The sequence below is a fragment of the Anomaloglossus baeobatrachus genome, chromosome 2, assembly GCF_048569485.1.
Source record: "Anomaloglossus baeobatrachus isolate aAnoBae1 chromosome 2, aAnoBae1.hap1, whole genome shotgun sequence".
Taxonomy (NCBI): Eukaryota; Metazoa; Chordata; class Amphibia; order Anura; family Aromobatidae; genus Anomaloglossus; species Anomaloglossus baeobatrachus.
The window spans coordinates 91155252-91174712 of NC_134354.1; the positions used below are offsets into that span (position 1 = coordinate 91155252).

General features: G+C 47.3%; 1 protein-coding gene across 1 annotated transcript in view; it reads right to left on the reverse strand.

Annotated features, from left to right (window-relative positions):
- Positions 1-3046: 3046 nt before the first annotated feature.
- The window catches only part of ASB11 (ankyrin repeat and SOCS box containing 11), a 38716-nt gene continuing 22301 nt past the window's right edge, over positions 3047-19461 (reverse strand). Inside the window, exons 5-7 of the mRNA XM_075333119.1 lie at positions 14108-14242; positions 7926-8117; positions 3047-5360 (exon numbers count right to left, since the gene is read on the reverse strand). Coding sequence (XP_075189234.1) covers positions 5236-5360; positions 7926-8117; positions 14108-14242 — 452 coding nt within the window. The 3' untranslated portion in view covers positions 3047-5235. The remainder of the gene's footprint in view (positions 5361-7925; positions 8118-14107; positions 14243-19461) is intronic.

Consider the following 19461-nt stretch of genomic DNA (forward strand, 5'->3'; position numbering starts at 1 on the left):
AATTGCTAGCGATGTTGTAGCGTGTAAAGCCCGCTTTAGGTCACGTGCACACGATAAGTATTTGGAGAGGTGTTACCTCAGTATTTGTAGCCAAAATCAAGAGTGGGTAAAACATGTAAAAGTGGTGCCCGTGTTTCTATTATACTTTTCATCTGTTTCCACTCCTGGTTTTGGCTACAAATACTTAGGTAAAAACTCACCAAATATTCAACGTGCACGTGGAAATAAAATTCTGCTCATTTAACTTATTTGTTTCATTTATTTACATTTCAAGGCTGAGTGAGTATTGCAGGTGTTTCACGATATGCACCCATGTAGGACAAATGTTATTTTGAACATACTAGATTTGGACAAAAACACTTGAGCCTTAGTTATCAAAATGATGTAGAGTGTGTGGTGTAATGATCGCGGTCACAAAGGTAGTGAACTGGCCAGGATATAGACATACATACCAGGAAGTGGACATATATATACCAGGATGGGACCTAGGATGGGGCCATACTGTATATACTAAGATGAGGACATATATATACTAGGATGGGGCCGAGGATGGGGTACATTTTTACCAGGATGGGGCCTAGGATATGGACATATATGCCAGGAAGGTGCACAGGATAAGGACATATATACCAAGATGGGGTCATATATACCATGATGGGGCTTTGGATGGGGAAAATATTTACCAGGATGGGAACATATATACCAGGATGAGGACTTGTTTACCAGGTTGGGAGGGATATACACCAAGATGGAGGACATATTTCGCAGGAAGGCGCCCAGGCGTACATTAGATTAGGATGGGAGATATTTCTACATAATGGGGGAAAGGGCCACTTGTATGTCTTTATAGAATTTAGAACGCTACAAGGGCTTATACATCTGACCAACATGCGTGCTGCCCAACTCCAGTTATACCACTATCTAGAGTGGTGATGATCTTGTTACCCATCGTAACCAGAGAGCAGCTTTCACTTTGCTACTGGAGTTTAAAGCAACAAAGCTGAGTTCTGATTGGTTCCTATGGACAACAAGAAAAGTGGTATCGCATTAAGGCTGAAAGTGTTCCGTCCAACCCAGTTAGTTTCAATGCAGACTATAAAGCAAATTTAAAGATTATCCACCAACAATCTGTTGCTGCCCTTTTTATGTTATAGGAGTAGGCAGCCACAGTGATTTTAATGAAGTTATTGACAAAAGTGCGCAAAACACTCCCTAATGACACTAGAAAGGGACAGCTTTCCTAGCGAAATTTAAGCTCAAAATTTCAGGCTGTGGGATCTTGGTCATGCAGAGGAGAATCCTACAACCTGGAAGTTTGGGCCCATTAAAGTCATGCCATCTTATGGGACATTAGGACAGGGTGGACATGCCATTGGTGCAACCTAGGCAGCAGCACAAGGGCCCAAGAAGTATAGGGGCCACTGCCACCTCCAAAAGAGGTGGAATTAGGCATTATGATGAGCTTTTTGGACTACAAAGGTCCCTTAAATTGTTCTTCAGTCTGAGTCCACCATTGCATTAGGGAGTAGTCTGCACACTGAAGTCATCAGTCTGGGGTTGCCCACGCCTATTACATAAAAAGGAATGACACAGATTGGTGATGGGTATGTCCGAAGTGCACTACCAGATTAGTGACAAAAAAATGGCCTAAAAAATGTTGAAAGTTAGACAACCCCTTTAAACAACTTCAAATGTGAAAAAAATAAAACAAAACTACGCTCATTTTATTATTCCTCTTGCAGATTCATTGCAGGAGATCTACCGGTCCTACTAGAACCACGAACAGAATCATGGAATTAAGGAGACTTTAAAAATCAATAATAAGGTTCACTCAGACTATGGTAGAAAATACAGAAATCTGGAAAATAAGTGTCTCGCACGTTCTAGTTCAGTTAAGCTCTAAGGGATGTGTTTGTCAGGAAGCTTACTAATAGTTTATAATACCAACCAGGACATGAGGAAGAGACTGCGGGCTATAATACAGGTAGCTCAGAATACTAAGAAAATTGTTTTTTAAAATTAAAGAGGACCTGTCAGGTCCATTATGCCCTCCAACTCAGGAGCATTCCCATGTGTATGCCAAAATTCCCTGCCTAACCAGCCCTGTATAATGATATTTACTAAAATCAAAGTTTATAAAAAGCACTTACAAACTGCTCTGTTTGTACGCTAATTAGGCCTTTGACTAGTCGAAGGGGCATTGTTTCTCCAGACTAGTAGGCCCTCTTCTCATGTTATCATGCCTCCATGACATGATAGTATGATTGCCAAGAGCCGGCAGCATTGCAACTCTCTGAAATCTTGTGCACGCGCACGGCTCATTTCGGCGCAGTCAGTGCAACTCCAAAACCAGGTGCACATGTCAGAAAGATGCACTGTGCATCGTCAGAAAAAAGCTTATGCACTTTTGATTACGCATAATGCTATTTACTAAAATCACTGCTTATAAAAAGCATTTATAAAGTGTGCTGCTCCTACGGTATGCTAACAAGGCCTTGACTAGTCAAGGGGGCATTAGTTCCCCAGATTAGTCGGCCCTCTTTGCATATTATCACGCCCCTGTAGGCGTCATAACATGACTTCCAAGAGCCAGTGTCATTACAGCTTCTTGCAATCTTACGCATGCGCGGCTTATTTTGGCAGTGTCAGTGCGCCTCCAAAGCTGGGTGTACAGTTCCCGGTTTCAGAGAGGTGCATTACGCATGATCAGAAGTGCAGAAGTTATTTTTCCAGTCATGCGTAGTGCGCCTCTCTGACACATACACCCAGCTTTGGAGGGTGTACTGACGGTGCCAAAATGAGCCGCGCATGCACAAGATTTACTGTGATGCTGCCAGCCCTTGGAAATCATGTTATCACGCCTACAGAGACATAATAACATGGAAAGAATGTAGACTAGCCTGGGGAATCAATGTCCCTTCGACTAGTCAAAGGCCTAAATAACATAGGGACAGCACACTTTCTAAATGCTTTTTTAAAACATTGATTTTAATGAAAAGCGTTATACAGGGTTGGTTAGGCAGGGAATTTTGGCATATACATGGGAATGCTGCTGGGTTGGAGGGCATAGGGAACCTGACAAGTTCTCTTTAACTAAAAATTTACCATTAGTTTAGATCTGTATGTTACAAATAAAATAGTATTTAGATCTAGAATGTCATCTTCTGGGCAGGAGAGACACCGAGTTTTTGTAGTACAAGTTTAGTCAAGATGTAAAACTGGAGCTATACATTGATATCAATAAGGAATGAATAATATTTCATGATGGTTTTACTGATGCTGTTGCATTGTGTGGCCCCGATGACTAGTATGCGATGGGATTTTTCTTCATTTATAATTCTGAACATTAAAAAACAATGCATATCACAGAAGCATGGATGATATGTTTTAACCTTACTAGTCTTAGCCTATATATTGGCTACGGCTTGGACAAACATACCATTTGTGCAACCAGTTGAGCTGAAAAGTAGTTGGTAGAAAAGAGGAATGGGTACAGGCTGGCAATGTAGTGGCTGTGGCAGAAAACATGTTCATGCATGTTTTGCTTCTATGCTTTGTCTAGAGGACGTGTACTAGACAGTATAATGGCTGCAACAGAAAATGTTCATGCGCGTTTCGCTTCTATGCTTTGTCTGGAGGAAGCATAGAAGTGAAACGCACTTAGGGTTGAGGGGGGATCTCGAAACGCTTTGAAAATTTTAGATAAAGGGAATCTGTCGGCAGGTTTGTGCTTCCTCACCTGACAGCAACATAATGTAGGCAAGGAGATTCTGAATCCAACAGTGTATCACATAGATTACTGGGTACAGCCGTTCTCACATAATCAAAGAATTGAGTTTTAAGCATGTAGCTGAGCTGTGGGAGCTCTCCACTCACACCCGGCTCTCAGTTGAGATTGTACATTGACAGTGAGGTGTCAATAATAACAGAGGGTGTGCCGGACTGCTGTGCACATGCTGTTTCTAGTCCTGCGATGTTAATCACAAAGTAATAAGGCCATTAGTTTAAGTAAATAATAGCACACACATAAGAGAGGCATAGTTGCTTATTGTTTTTTTAACCCTTACATCAGGCTGTCCTCCGTTTACAAAGAAAACCCTGCTGACAGAGTCCCTTGAAAGGGACTCTGTCAGCAGATTCCTGCAATTTAATCTGAAGACAGCATGAGAACTAAAAAAGAGAATTCAGCCCTGCCTCTGTCATCGCAGTCTTTTTTTGTTTACCTGCAATGTTAGTATAAGCCTCTTATCTTTATCATTAGTGGATCTCAGCAGAGCATGAGTTGTAGCCCGACTCTGCCTCCTCCTATGATTAGCAGCTTCTGTCTATGGAAATATACACTAAAAGCCTGGTGTGGGCAGGGACAGCTCTCCCAGCACTGCTACATGCAAAATCTAAAATCTTTCATGAGCCAGATTGTTTAACTTTGGGCTTCTTTGCCTACATCATGCTGCTCTTAGATGAGGCAGCAAAAACCTGCTGATCAATTCCCTTTAAGGGCGTTTGTTATGCCTGGGTTTACTTTTTCACCATTTGCTAGCTGTATTATAATACAGCTGTATTGTCCTGTACTTAACCCCAGCTTTTCCTGCAGGATTTTCATCTAATAGAAAAAATGCCAAAATGCAATTGCAATATAAAGTATTATCTGTGTATGATTTTATATCTGTGAATATCTTGGTGGTTTTCTTTTTTTTGTCCTTTGTCATTGTAATTTATTCACTTTCATAGATTTGTATTATTTTAGGTCTTCCTTATCTTTATGTGCAGATTCAGATTTTTCTCCATTTCTGCCTTTGGGCATTTTTAGTGTGTTTTATCGTATTTTTTTTCCATTTCAATTTTTATTTTTGCATTTTTATCTTCCAGTTTGTTCTCCTTTGGTGATCTATTGTCTATGAGGGCAGCCTCATTCTCATGGAATGAACAAGATTCAGCTTGTCGGATATGGTCTCTGGCTGCAGATTATCCCCACTACTGCTATAGCAATAATTAGCCACTTCTTTCTTGTTAGTCAGTATCTTAACTATCTTACTATTACGGGTGCAGAGACCCTCTAAACAATCCTGGTTTTTTTTAGGTTGCCATGACTCTTTTTGCAGAGCAGCAAAAAGATTAAAAAAATAATAATACAAAAATAAAAAAAAATCAGTATTTTTTTTTTGCACTGATAAATTGTGTTTCCATCTGGATCATATATGAGCTAGGAAAACACTGGTGTAGTTACTGAAACAACTATCGATATAATAAAAACTGTATTAATCTGTTTGGTAACTGAAGCCTGGGAACCACTTGAAGACACGACGATCCCAGCATTTTTCGAATACTTAGACGACATAATTGAGCCAAAGAAGCAGGACCTATAGAAGAAATATAGAAAACAATATAAATAGAAAAGTAATGTATAAAGTTTAGAAATCTGATTCTCAGAACTATACAATAACTACTAAGGATAATGTAGCATGAGCATCTTTGTTTCTACTTCTTCATTCTAGATACAGTAATAGCTCTGCATTATATTGATTTGGTTGTGGAATCAATGTTTCGGCCATTTCTCCAAAGTGTCCAAGGAACTATTTTTTTAATGCGGTAACACCAGGCCAGATATTGTTCATGCTATTAATAGCAGCCTGTGCAGCATAAACCTGCCACCATGGCCTGCAGCATCTCCAGACTTGTCTCCCATCGAGCACAGTTGGAACGTCATTGGGCGGAAATTGCAAAGGCAGCTGCCAGCAGCAGATCTTGATGATTTGCCGAAGTGCATTCAGTGCAGTAAAACATTCCTCAGCCATAAATAACCTCATTAATAGCAGCCAAGGCTGTAAGAGGGATTCTGCCTGTGGTGCTCATGCTCAATACTGATATTGATATAAATTGAGATGTTTGAAGATGTATTTCCTTTTTTTCATCATTTATATACTTAAAACATGTCTATCCATCCCGTGACTGCCATAATTCCACGACTTGTCCTTCTTGGTGTTGAAACTTCAATCTTGAGGAGTGTATAGGATATATACACTTGCTTATTAGTTATTTCTACTTTTTTTTATTTTACTCATCTAACCTATATGGTACATTCTCACTATCAGTTTTTGTAGCGTCTTGGATGCAGAGTGTTTTTGCTGCATCCAAGATGCTGCGTTGTACAGTGGAAGCGCAGTAGATGGGACTTACAGAAATTCTATGCCCATTGTGCTTCTTTTCTCTGCAGGGTAAACTGCCATACAGCGTGGCTTTCCAAGCTGCAGCATGTCAATTTATGCAGAACCCAGATTGTGGGTACGGACGCTGCATCTCCGCAGGAGGGAAGACACTGCGTCTAGAATGCAGTATCGCCAGATATATATATATATATATATATATATATATATATATACACACATGCATATAAAAAAAGGTTGTTTAAAAGAACTGAGAGTCCTCTGTAGTTGATACCTTTTAATGGCTAACTGAAAAGATGGTAATAATAGCAAGCTTTCAAGACTACTCAGGTCTCTTCATCAGGCATGGTATAACACAAAATCTGAAGAGTCACATATTTATACACAACAGGACTTAGAATAGTGCAGTGAAAAAAAACCCAACAAGTTATGTGAAGCAGAACTATCACTATGGCAAGGGGGCAAACTGTTGTGGCCATAAATATTGCTGCAGTTCATAGATAAGCAGTGTGAACAATCATACCTTTAACTGTAAGAAAAATAGGGAGAGAAATGTCAATTTCAAGAGAACCTGTCACCAGATTTTGGCCTTCTAAACTAAAACTAGCTCCCAGTATAACAACACCTAACTGACTGATCACCTTCTCCCCCTGTTTCACCGCTAGACATCGGGGGACAAGTATCATTGAGTTTGCATGAAAATGTGAGTGCCAGCTCATTCTATAACATTAAAATATCACTCCAACATTTTTTTTTGTCAGCGCTGGAGTGATGCTTTTAACCCAGTTTTCCGGCCCCCAGTCTTTTACTTACCCTCCAGTGTTTTCCCCTTTCTTCGTCACCGCTCTAGTCCCGCAGAGCCATCTTGTGCCCATATCTTCTGATTGGGCAGAAGCCAGAAGTTACATCACAAGCACTCAATGAGAGTCTAAGGCTAGTTTCACACATCCGGCTTTTCGCCGGATTGCCGAATTCGGCGGACTCCAGTACAGTACAATACAGTACAATGGCATCACCACAACTTCTGGGTCACATGCTCTGGTTACATGACAGCATCTGCCCAGAGCTTGTCGCGCTGCCACTGTACTGTATATACTGTACTGGAGTGTAAAGAATCCGGCAATCTGGCGAAAAGCCGGATGTGTGAAACGATCCTAAGACAGCCATGAAACACTGGAAGCTGCTGGCAGGTCACAATTAGGGATGATCGAATACCTCAAATATTCGGCTTCGCAAATATCTGACGAATTGGTCGCCGCTATGCGAATATTTGATGCGCAATGTAAATCTATGGGAAGCCTGAATAGTTGTTATTCGGGTTTCCCATAGACAGACTACGCATCGAATATTTGCGAATAGTCGAATAGCGGCGACTATTCGGAAAATATTCGCGAAGCCGAATATTTGAGGTATTCGATCATCCCTAGTCACAATCTATTGGAGACCGATGAGAACATCCGTGATAGAGGGTGGAGACACCAGAGAGTGTGTATAAGTTAAGGTCAGGGATCTTAGATTAGAAGCACCACTCCAGTGGTAAAATAAAAAACCCTGGATAGGGGCTTTCAGAATTTTACTACCTTGTGTTATACCCTGTTATTAGCACATTTTACCACACAATTGGTGGTCTTGTATTTATTTCTATGTAGCTACATGGTGGGCCCCAGGAATGATTATCTCTGGTGGGCCCAAGGTACTCCAGTCCGTACATACAAGACTGTACAGATGAGCGACAAACAGTTAATGAATCAGAATCTTTACCTTCTGCAACCAGAAGGGCTCTCTCCACTGCGCTCCGGGGCACTGACAATTCAATCGGGTATTTGCCCTCCATGTTTTTGTACTTGACATTAGCTCCATAATCAATAAGCAGCTTGACTATCCCTTCACTTGATCTTCTAGCCGCAGCATGCAACGGACTGTCCCGCTGCTTACCATGATTTACATTTGCACCTATAAAAAGAACAATTGGTTTATATAATATAATGGAGCAGAATGGAAAAATAAGATGAATAATATAGTCCCAAAACATTCAGGTCTACAGAAGTCCAAGTCCATGATGATCTCTATGGAAAGTGAAGAAAGGAATTGATTTGAGTTGTTACTGCTCACATAACAAAATATACAAAGAGTCGTGTGCCCAGGGCTCCCACTTACTTAAGGGCTACTAGCATTCACAGCAGAAAGTATTATGATAATCGTACTGTATTATCAGTGTACTTTCTGATGTTGAGACTACCGCAGAAGCTTTGCTGACATCATGATCAAGTGACCTTAATGTCACCACAGGTCCTGGACCCTGCGGGAGTCTAGAAGAACTGAAGAAGACAAGAGAGACTGGAAAGTCTGCTATAGTGTGTGTGGATATACATATATGTATGTGTGTGCATATGCTTTGTGTATACATGTGTCTGTATATATGTAGTTTGTGTATGGATGTGTCTGTATGTATGTGCTCTGGGTATACATGTATGTACATGTGCTCTGTGTATACATATATGTCTGTATGTATATGCTGTGTCTATATAAACGTGCTCAGTTTATATATGTGTCTGTAAGTATGTGCTCTGTGTGAATATGGCGCCCCTGACCTGGTCAGGCACCACTGAGTACTGCACCCATGCTGGGACAGTGCTTCCAGATAATTCCAAAGGCCAGAATAGGGTGTGTACGCACAGACACATAGCAACTAGGTCTCCCACACCATAGAGGGGACCCATGGGCAGACCCAAGAGGGGGCTTGCCTCCACATCTCAGCAAGGGGTGTAGTGGAGGGCCTAGAAGCTAAGATGCAGAGGCTGTAAGGAAAGTAGGAGGAGCAAGCCAGTCTGGGGGGTGTAGTGCTGCAGTTGCTAAGGAAACACACACGGACACCCGAGTCAGACCCTGCATGTGAAGTAGCCGTTAGCGGGGGAGAACGGTGATCAGTACGTCAGTCAGAAAGACACCTGAGGAGAGGTGGTCGAGTACGGGGACTCCTGGTGAGTAGCCACGCATGGGGAACAGGTCCCTAGAGGAGACGTCCATTTATTAATCTGCTAAACCTGCCGGTGAGGGTACTAGAGGTACCTCACCAACCATACAGTGTCCGAGACTCAGCAGCAACGAGGGGGCCCATAAGGGGGATCAAGCCTGGAGCCATCTCCCTTGGTCCGCGCTGCCGGCAAATGGTCCAAAAAGGGGAGAAAAGGCAGCAGCGACTTCCCTGGATGAATCCCACGGTACTTCAAGTCAAGGGTTATCCGAAACAAGAAGTGCTAGGAAGGCAAGTAAATGGTTACCCTTAGACCGGCCTAAAGGATACCTGGTTTCACCTGGTTTATCTCAGCATCGCCCGGGTTACCTCACGATAACATCTAAAAGTGAGTAAAGAACAGTTGAAAGACATCTTGGACTGAGGCTGTGTTATTCTGGGACCTGTTGTTCCACACACCCGAGCCCCAGGGGCCAGCCTCACTCACGAGAGGCCACACCATCCGACTGCAGATCCCATCAGCCCCAGAAGCTCGTTAAACCTGCAGTGGCGGTCACCCATATCCCTGACCGCAAACCGTAAGTGGTGTTGTCGCGGGCGGAGGAGAGGACGCCGCGCTTCTCCCTCTGCTCGGGTCCGGCTGCCGCGGCCTCCGCGGCCTGCTGCTGCTCGGTGGCTCGAGCGATGGGCCGGATCCCGGGGACTCTAGCGGCGTTCCTCGCCCGTGAGTGAAAGGGGTTTTTGGGTGTGGGGATTGTTTGTTGTCCGTGACGCCACCCACGGTTGTGGTGATTTGTTGACACCACCGCTGCTCTATAAGGGAATCCCGGGAGTGATGGTATGGAGCAGCTAGATGTTAGTCCTCCCCACGGTAGGGGGTTGGTTGTCCTGGGGCCCAGTGATGTGGTGGGAGATGCAGGGCTTGGTGGGGTGCAGGGACGCGGGGGCAGCTCTGCGCCTTGCGGCACTGTGGTACTCACTCAGCCTGAGACGATGACACAGTTCTCGGTAAAACACACGGCTGGAAAGACGGTTCCCACGGACGGCTGCACTTGCTTTTCCCCAGTAGTTGACGGTGAAGGTCCCTTTTCCTGCACCTAAGATGATGATGGTTGCGATGGGTTCCCACCGGTAACCCGCTCCCCGGCTTGGATATGGGCCGGAGGAGCCCTACTTTGCCCGCAGGCGCTGGCCCTGAGAAGCTGGTGCCCTGGCGGTGGCGGTGTCTCTCTGATACGGTTGGACTGTTGCCTTCAATCGGGACTTGGTTGTTGGGAGACAGTCGTCCCCTTCACTGACGGATTTGGCAAATTATGGCGACTCCTAGCCTTGCCGGGATCCGAAAGGCCCCTGCCCTGGTGCTGACTGTTCTTCGTATACTGCTCCAGACTGCCGGGTCACCACCCGTCCGCGGTCCTTTCAGCAACCTACGAGCAGTCCCCCTGCAGACTATCACCGCCGTCTGCTGACCTTGCTGTCACTGTCCGGGGCACACACCCGGACCAACTTCAGGCTTTACAAACTGTCCCTTTTCTGTCACTTTCAACTCTAACACTCCTCTCTTCAAACTCCAAACTCTATCTTAGCTGTTTACTCCTTTACTTCCCTAGCTTAACTGCCTGGTTTTCTCGCCTCCAGAGCTATGAACTCCTCGGTGGGTGGAGCCAACCGCCTGGACCACCCCCTGGTGTGGACATCAGCCCCTGGAGGAAGGCAACAAGGATTTTTGGTTAGCCTTGGTGTTCCTAACTGGGGTGTAGGGTGTGGTGGTGTTATGACCTGTGACCCCTGGCTTGCCCAGGGCGTCACAGTGTCACGACTCCTATACATATAGAACCGACATACCTGTTGCCAAATATCCCAAAAGAAGACCATGCGGTGTCCCTGAAGGTGGAATGATGTCTCTGAGGCGACTACTGCAGGTGGGGTTCACATGTACAGGTGTGTATACATACTCTGTGTGTATATATATATATATATATATATATATATATATATATATATATATATATATGTGTATGTGCTCTGTTTATCCATACATATGTATGTGCTCTGTGTACACATATGTCTATATGTATGTGCTGTGTATCCATGTGTCTGTATGTGCCTTGTGTATACATATTTGTGTGCTATGTGTATATATACATATGTGTGTAACATGCAGCGTGTGTAAAATATAGAGTTGTGTCACATATAGTGTGTGTGTGTGTTATCCATATTTATAAATACCGGCAGTGCAGATGGACATGCATAGATCTAAACATGTTGGCTATTGCCCAGGGAACAAGCAAAATTATGCTCATTCATTTCGTGATTGGAATTTTCATGTTGGAACAATAATCTGTGTTCTCGGCAGTATATCACCCGGTGTAAACTGCAGATGTGCGGCTGATAACATGTTACAGTATGGAGACAGCTTGATCTATTAGTGATCGTTCGGTGCTCATCATTCTTCGTTAGCCTGTGGTAAAGAGGCCGAGAAACAAGCGCTGAGTGACTTCAATATTGTCGCTCGAGCTTGTTTAATGGCTTGAACTTAGCACATCTAAAAGGCCCTCTAAATGTGTGAAGTTATTATTTGGAGCCCCGATTTTAACTTTTAACCAGGGCCCTACTTTGTTTACAACTGTCCTTCCCTATACCTGACATAGGTCAGTATCAGATTGTGGGGGCCACACACTCAATTGTTATTTGCTCTTGTAATGCCTGGATGTAAACACTTTGTAAACCTGATCTACATTGAGGGTGTAGCGGCCCCTGCTGGGTCCTGCAGAACAGCCCCCTGTAATAGGCTGTGACAGGACAGCTCCTTTAAAGTGATATTGAAAGACACTTGGGAATATAGATGAACAGAAAACTAAAGGGTTGCAACCAGTGCCAATGAGCTGCAGTCAAAGGAACTAAAACCAAAGAGCCTTGATATATAAAGTGGGAACATAATTCCACATTTCTACTGATGACAAGTCACACCACACATAGAGAACTATTTACAGTTTTGGGCAACTGTCTATAATAAGGATTTTCCCCCTAAATGACCATTCTGTTCCTTATAGAGATGGTTTTTCTACCGGCACAACACTGCAGGGTGATGAGTTATGGACATGTTCATCTTTGTTATGAAACTATTAGATGAAGCAGCAGTAATGAAATCCCCGGTGTAGCACTAATGTAAATGACGGTTTACGTCAGTGATCTCTCCCTTATTTCTTCATTCAGTGATGCACAAAATGTTTTATTCCAAAGGTCACATAGATTCATTTTGGACCTTGGCAAGAGTACACAGTAAAGGGGTAATACCGACACAATGTCATGCTAGGTACGGGGAACTACCAAGTGAGCGGCGAAATGTGACCCCTGACCAGACCTACTGCTGGTACCTAGATAGGTTCCGCACCTATTCGATGAGCCGGATACCTGACCCTAAGGCTATGTGCCCACGGGGACAGTGTCCTGCGGATATATCCGCAGGACATTCCGCAGGAGCTCCCAGGAAACAGCACCACAACTTTTGTCTGTTTCCATGCTGCGGAATGTCGTGCGGATATGCTGTGGGCTTTCTGCATTGAGAATACAGTACCATGGCTTCAGCACTGCATCCTCAATGCAGAACAAGTGCTGCAGTGATCGGGGGAGTTCATACTTTCCTCCATCATGCAGCACCTCGCTTTCCGGCAGCCGGGTCACTCTCTCAGCGTCTGCAGGAGAAGGTGGGCAAGCCTGAACTAGCTCCGGCTGTCACATGACCGGAGCTCGTGCAGGCTCCGCCCACCTCTTCCTTCCTGTACCTGGATTCACCGCGCTCCTGTACACCGGACGGAGAAAGTGACTCTGGTGAGGCAGGTAAGTATATGGGACCCTGCGGAGAAATCCGCAACAATAATTGACATGCTCCAGATTTTTCCGCACGGAAATCCGCACGATTTCCGCTGCGGAAAAATCCGCAGCGTGGGCACAGCATTTCCCAAATGCCATAGAAATGGCTGGGGAGTAGCTGTGCTGCAGATTTCTGGAAAATCCGCGGCTTTTGCGCGAGAAATCCGCGGCAAAAGCCGCGCATTTGCCGAAGCGTGGGCACATAGCCTAAGTATCCCTAGTGCTGGACCTTAAATAAGGAACGGCTGAGATGAGCTCATAGTCAACCCCACTAAACAATACAGAAGACACAAGGAAGACACACAGGGGGAAATGCATGAACTACTTATCCACAGATGACTCAGGCAAAAATTAAGCAAAGATTCAGCAACGATACCACAGACAAGTACAAGCCACCTGATTGCAACCAGAGCTTGTATGAACTGAATAATATCACCAGCATAAGTCTAGGGAAGATGGCGGTATTTAAGCACAAGGGGAATACTGATAATCAGTAGCTGGACTGAAGTTTACCTCCCCTGGTTCCTTAAGGGGAATAGATCAAAATCAAGCAGGAAATCTAGCTAGTACAATGACTACTGACAGCAGGAACAACAGAAAGTCAGGGATCATTTTGCGCAGCCAAACGATGTGACCTTCTATTGGCAGAAACCACATGACTGTCTGTCACCTGTGACACACCCGTGACACCCTTATGGCTATATATACACTAATAGTATAATATATATGAGCATTCTTTTTCTGGAACCCTCCTATTAAGAGGAGAGAATTGTGTCCCACCCCGTTAGGTGTTACAAAGAGGCGATGAGTGCACACAGACTATTTACATTGTACTTCCTATGAGAAGGAAGTTAACTGTTTCTCTTTAGAATTTCCCACATAGAAGAGACTTCAGACTGGTGTCCTAGATATGGCCGGGGGCAGCACAGAACAGCATTGCAGTATGCATGTAGGACCCCAGGAGCAGGGTGTGCATCCCCGATATACGGTAAGTTGCTATAAGTCAAATCAGTCTATATGGTCAAATCTGTCTACTGCTAATTGCCCATTACCGATATGATGGATGATTTGCAATCACAGAGTCATGGTTGGTTACCTAATTCAAGGAGTCTCCGGACGCAGTCTGTTTTTTGATGGGCACAGGCTAAATAAAGAGGGGTTCCCTTGTTTTGCAGTTCTTTCTCAATGTCTGCTCCGTATGCGATTAACATTTCTGCACATTCCCTGTGACCTGCGGAGAAAAAAGATAGTTGGCCAAATGATTGAACCGTGTGGATTCTGCATAAAACAGAATACTGGAATTAATAAAACTGAAAAAAAAGTTAGTAAAACTGCAATAATCTGACCGACCATACACCAAAATAACAGTAAAAGCCGCTTTACATGTGTCGCGGGCGGAGGAGGGGACGCTGCGCTCTCCCACTGCTCGGGTCCGGCCGCTGCTGCCGCTGCTCGGTTGGTGGCTCGAGCGGTGGGCCGGATCCCGGGGACTCGAGCGGCGCTCCTCGCCCGTGAGTGAAAAGGTGGATTTTGATTGTGGGGGTTTTTGATTATTGTCCGTGACGCCACCCACGGTTGTGATGATATTGGTGACACCACCGCTGCTCTGGACGGGGATCCCGGGAGCGGTGACAGGGAGCAGCTTTGTTATTAGTTCTCCCCTCCGTGGGTAGGGGGTTGGTTGTCCCGGGGCCCGGTGATGGGGTAGGGATGGATGGCAGGATGGTTACGGGGCCTGGTGAGGTGCAGGGTCACGGGGGCAGCGCTGTGCCGCACGGCACGGTGGTACTCACTCAGCCAATGATGAGGACACAGTTCTCGGTAAAACACACGGCTGGATGGACGGGTCCCACAGACGGCTGCGGTGTTGTTTCTCCCGGCAGGTTGATGGTGACTGCCTTTCCCTGCACCTATGTACGGTAGATGGTTCCAATGGGTTCCCAGCGGTAACCCGCTCCCCAGCTTGGATATGGGCTGGAGGAGCCCCTTTTGCCCGCAGGCTCTGGCCCTGAGAAACGGTTGCCTTGGCGGTGGCGGTGTCTCCCTCTCTTGGTTGGACTGTTGCCTTCTGTCGGGACTTGGCTGTTGGGAAACCCAGGAGGTTCCCTTCACTAACGAATTTGGCAAATTCACGGCGATTCCTAGCCTTGCCGGGGTCCGTAAGCCCCTGCCAGATGGTGCTGGCTTCTCTTTGCGTACTGGTCCGGTACCGCCGGGCCACCACCTGTCCACGGTCCTTACGGTAGACTCCAATCAGCCACTCCTGCAGACGGTCACCACCGTCTGCCAACCTTGCTGTACCGCCCGGGCCACACACCCGGACACTGTCAGTTAGTTGCTCCACTACTACTTTCCTCCCTTCCACTTTCACCTCCAAAACTAATCTCTCTACTTCACCTCCTTCCACTTTCACTTCCAAACTCTATCTGTCTGGTTTTCCCGCCTCCAGGACTGTGAACTCCTCGGTGGGCGGGACCAACCGCCTGACCCACTCCCTGGTGTGGACATCAGCCCCTGGAGGAAGGCAACAAGGGTTTTGTATCTGACTTCGGTGTGCCTGACTGGGAGTGTGGAGTGTGTTGGTGTTGTGCTCTGTGGTCCCTGGCTTGTCCAGGGCGCCACACATGCAACGACGTAACTAACAAGATGTCGTCGGGGTCACGGATCGTTGACACGTCGTTCATTTTTAAAATATCGTTGCTCATGCTGGATGCAGGTTGTTCATCGTTCCTGAGGCAGCACACATCGCTAAGTGTGACACCCCGGGAACGACGAACAACACCGTACCTGCGTCCTCCGGCAATGAGGTGGGAGTGACGTGAATGAGGCTGCTCTCAGCCCCTCCGCTTCTATTGGTGGCCTGCTGAGTGACGTCGCATGAACCGTCCCTTAAAAAAGAGGCTGTTCGCCGGCCACAGCAACGTCGCTAGGAAGGTAAGTCCGTTTGACGCGTCCTAGTGATATTGTTCACAACGGGCAGTGATTTCCCTGTGACACAAACGACGGGGGCGGGTGCGATCGCTAGCAACATCGCTAGTGATGTCACAGCGTGTAAAGCAGCCTTAAGGCAACTACATTGGACAATTCTAACAACTTCACAAAATTCAGGCCTCTCAATTCCTCTCAATTGTAAAAAAAAATAAGCAAAAACTAATAAAAACAAGATTTAGAATCCTTTTGCTGCTGTGTAGAACTGGATGAAAATTAAGGGATTGTGCTACGGAGAAAGTGTGACCATCGACACTGGAGACATAAGGTGGGGAAATCAAGCCATGGGGCGGCAGAAAAGGCACAGTACATGTACCCACCACATCTAGACACAGGATGTTAGAATGTGTGTTTTGTTTTTCTATTTCATTCAATTAATTGGGTAAAAGAACTGTAAAAAGCATATATAGTATGAAAATGGAATTGAACTACCGTAGGTATTAGCGCCGGGGAAAAGGACTTGAGCATAATAGTGGATCCCAGATTCAACATGAGCCAACAATACGGAGCAGCTAAAAAGGCAAACAAAATTCTGGGATGTATCAAGACAAGCATTGAATCTAGATCAAGAGAGGTATCATTCCCCTATACTCTGCCCAGGTCAGACCTCACCTGGAATACTGTGTACAGTTCTGGGCGCCCCAATTCAAGAAAGACATTGATATATTGGAGCAAGTCCAGAGAAGAGCAACCAAGATGGTAAGAAGGTCTGCAAACCATGTTATATGAAGAACGGTTAAAAGAACTAGGGATGTTTAGATTGAAAAAGTGAAGGCTAAGAGGAGACTTAATAGCGGTCTACAAAAGGTAGAAAGATAGTCACAGTGTAGAGGGAACTACCCAATTCTCATTAGCACAAGGAAGTACAAGAAGTACAAGAAGCAATGGCATGAAACTTAAAGGAAGGAGATTCAGATTAAACATTAGGGCATTCAGGGAGTGGAACAGGCTACCACAGGAGGTAGTGAGCTCTTGTGACGCCCTGGGCAAGCCAGGGGTCACAGGTAATGACATCACCACACCCTACACCCCGGTTAGGTACACCTAAGATAGACCAGAAATCCTTGTTGCCTTTCCCAGGGGCTGATGTCCACACCAGGGGGTGGAGCCAGGTGGTTGATCTCCACCCACCAAGGAGTTCACAGTCCTGGAGGAGGGAAAACTGGAGATTAGTGTTGGAGGAGGAAGTGAGAGGAGTCGAGTGGTAGAGGAGCAAGTGTGAGGAGAAAAGTGACAGCAACAGAGCCTGAAGTTAGTCCGGGTGTGTGCCCCGGACAGAGACAGCAAGGTTAGCAGACAGCGGTGACCGTCTGCAGGAGTGGCCTATCGGAGTTGCCGTGAGGACCGTGGACGGGTGGTGGCCCGGCAGTACCGGACCGGTACACAAGGAGAAGCCAGCACCATTGGCAGGGGCCTTTCGGATCCCGGCAAGGCTTGGAGTCGCCGTGAATTTGCCAAATCCGTCAGTGAAGGGGACCCCCGGGTCTCCAAACAACTAAGTCCCGATCGAAGGCAACAGTCCAACCGTATGAGAGAGACACCGCCACCGCCAAGGCACCAGTTTCTCAGGGCCAGCGCCTGCGGGCAAAGAGGGGCTCCTCCGGCCCATATCCAAGTCGGGGAGCGGGTTACCGGTGGGAACCCATCGCAACCAACTGAAGTACTAGATGCAGGGAAAGAGACAGTCACCGTTAACTACCGGGGAAAAGCAAAAGCAACCGTCCGTGGGAACCGTCTTTCCAGCCGTGTGTTTTACCGAGACCTGTGTCAACGTCTCAGGCTGAGTGAGTATATACACTGAGTATATAGTAATACAGAGCAGCGGTGGTGTCCACACAATCACCACAACCGTGGGTGGCGTCACGGACAATAAATCCCCAAAACCAAACCCCTTTTCACTCACGGGCGAGGAGCGCCGCTCGAGTCCCCGGGATCCGGCCCATCGCTCGAGCCACCGAGCAGCAGAGGCCGCAGCAGCAGCGGCAGCCGGACCCGAGCAGTGGGAGAGCGCAGCGTCCCCTCCTCCGCCCGCGATAACTTGGCGTCACGAACAGGATCTTACCGCTCTGCCGTTGGGTAGAGGTGCGCCTTGTTACCGCCGGAGGTGTCCGGCCGTAAAATTTCAGAAGCCGCCATCTTTGGCGCGAAAAGTTCCCGCTCGAGCGTCCCCTCGAGTAGTGGAGGCGCGAAGGCCAAAATCCCGCCCCGATAGAGGAGGAGCCGAAAAGAGGCTAAGGGGGACGAAATGGCGACTGGACGCATGTAGCCGCAGCTATAAAGGCAGGGACGCCAGGACTCTGCAGCCATCTTGTTCCTGGGAGAGGCCGCCAGCAACATGTGGATGCCGTCCCGAAGCACCGTAGCCCCCGCGCCTGGAACCGCGGCGTGGGTGGAGATCCGGACCGCGCAGCTCTACCAGAGGCTGCAGGTCAAAATGCAGCTCCTCATGGAGGAGTGTGAGACCGACATGGCGGAGGTCATAGCGGCCGTACGGAGACGCGAGGAGGAAGTTGCGGAAGGGAGGGTGAGTGACCCACGCCCCGATGCCCTTAAAGGGCCGGTCATCGCGGCTGCGGGACCCGGTCTAAACCCTCTCACCCTGCTACCTCCCTTGCCACCCGTCCCGGAAGCCGTGACCCCGCCACTAGGCCCGTTACCACCGCAACCGGTAGCGATACCCAGCATGTCCGCCCAGGCGGACCAACCTGTAGCCGGAGCCCGCAGCCGACCGGAGGTGCTCCCTTGGAAAGCTCCAAAGCCGGAACCGGAGGCATCCCCCGAGAGATTCCCTGAGCCGGAGCCGACAGCCCGCTCCGTGCCGAAGGCCCAGCAGAGGAAAGCCCCTGTGCCCATCCCCTACACCTCGGCTGAGGTTGCGCCGGGATGCCGCTGCAAGGTGGTGTCCAAGGCCAAGTCACCGCGGGACCTTCCGCCAAGGTCACCAGTAGTGGGCAGTGTCCAAAAGATCTCGCGGGGCCCGACCCGTGCGCCGGAGCTCGCAGCAGCGCCGTACTGGGACAGGGAGCCGGTACTGTTGGGCCTGGAAATCGAGGAGAGGGAAAGGAAGAAGGCAGAGTTGGTGGCCGTGCGATCCGGGAAAAAGAGAACCTCCGTCAGGCAACTTTTCGTGTCCGGGGCCCGCTGTACGAGGGGCAGGTGAGGCGGTTTGATGTCCGCCGTGGCTATGGATTCATTTATGAACCGGGCCTGGAGGCCGAAGTGTTCATAGCCCGGCGGGATGTTAATGCTCACCTGCCAGAAGAGCACCCACGCCGCAACCTGATGCCAAGGGACCTGGTACAATACACCCGGCACTGCGGGGAGAGGGGGTGGTTTGCGCTGGATGCAAAGCTGAGGGGCAGCCAGGAAGCCCGTGTGAGCACCGCGCCCCTTCCCCAAAGTGATGCCGAGGACTCTGAGTAGGGCAGCGGAGCACCATCCATGTGTGTTAAAAGTTTTAAA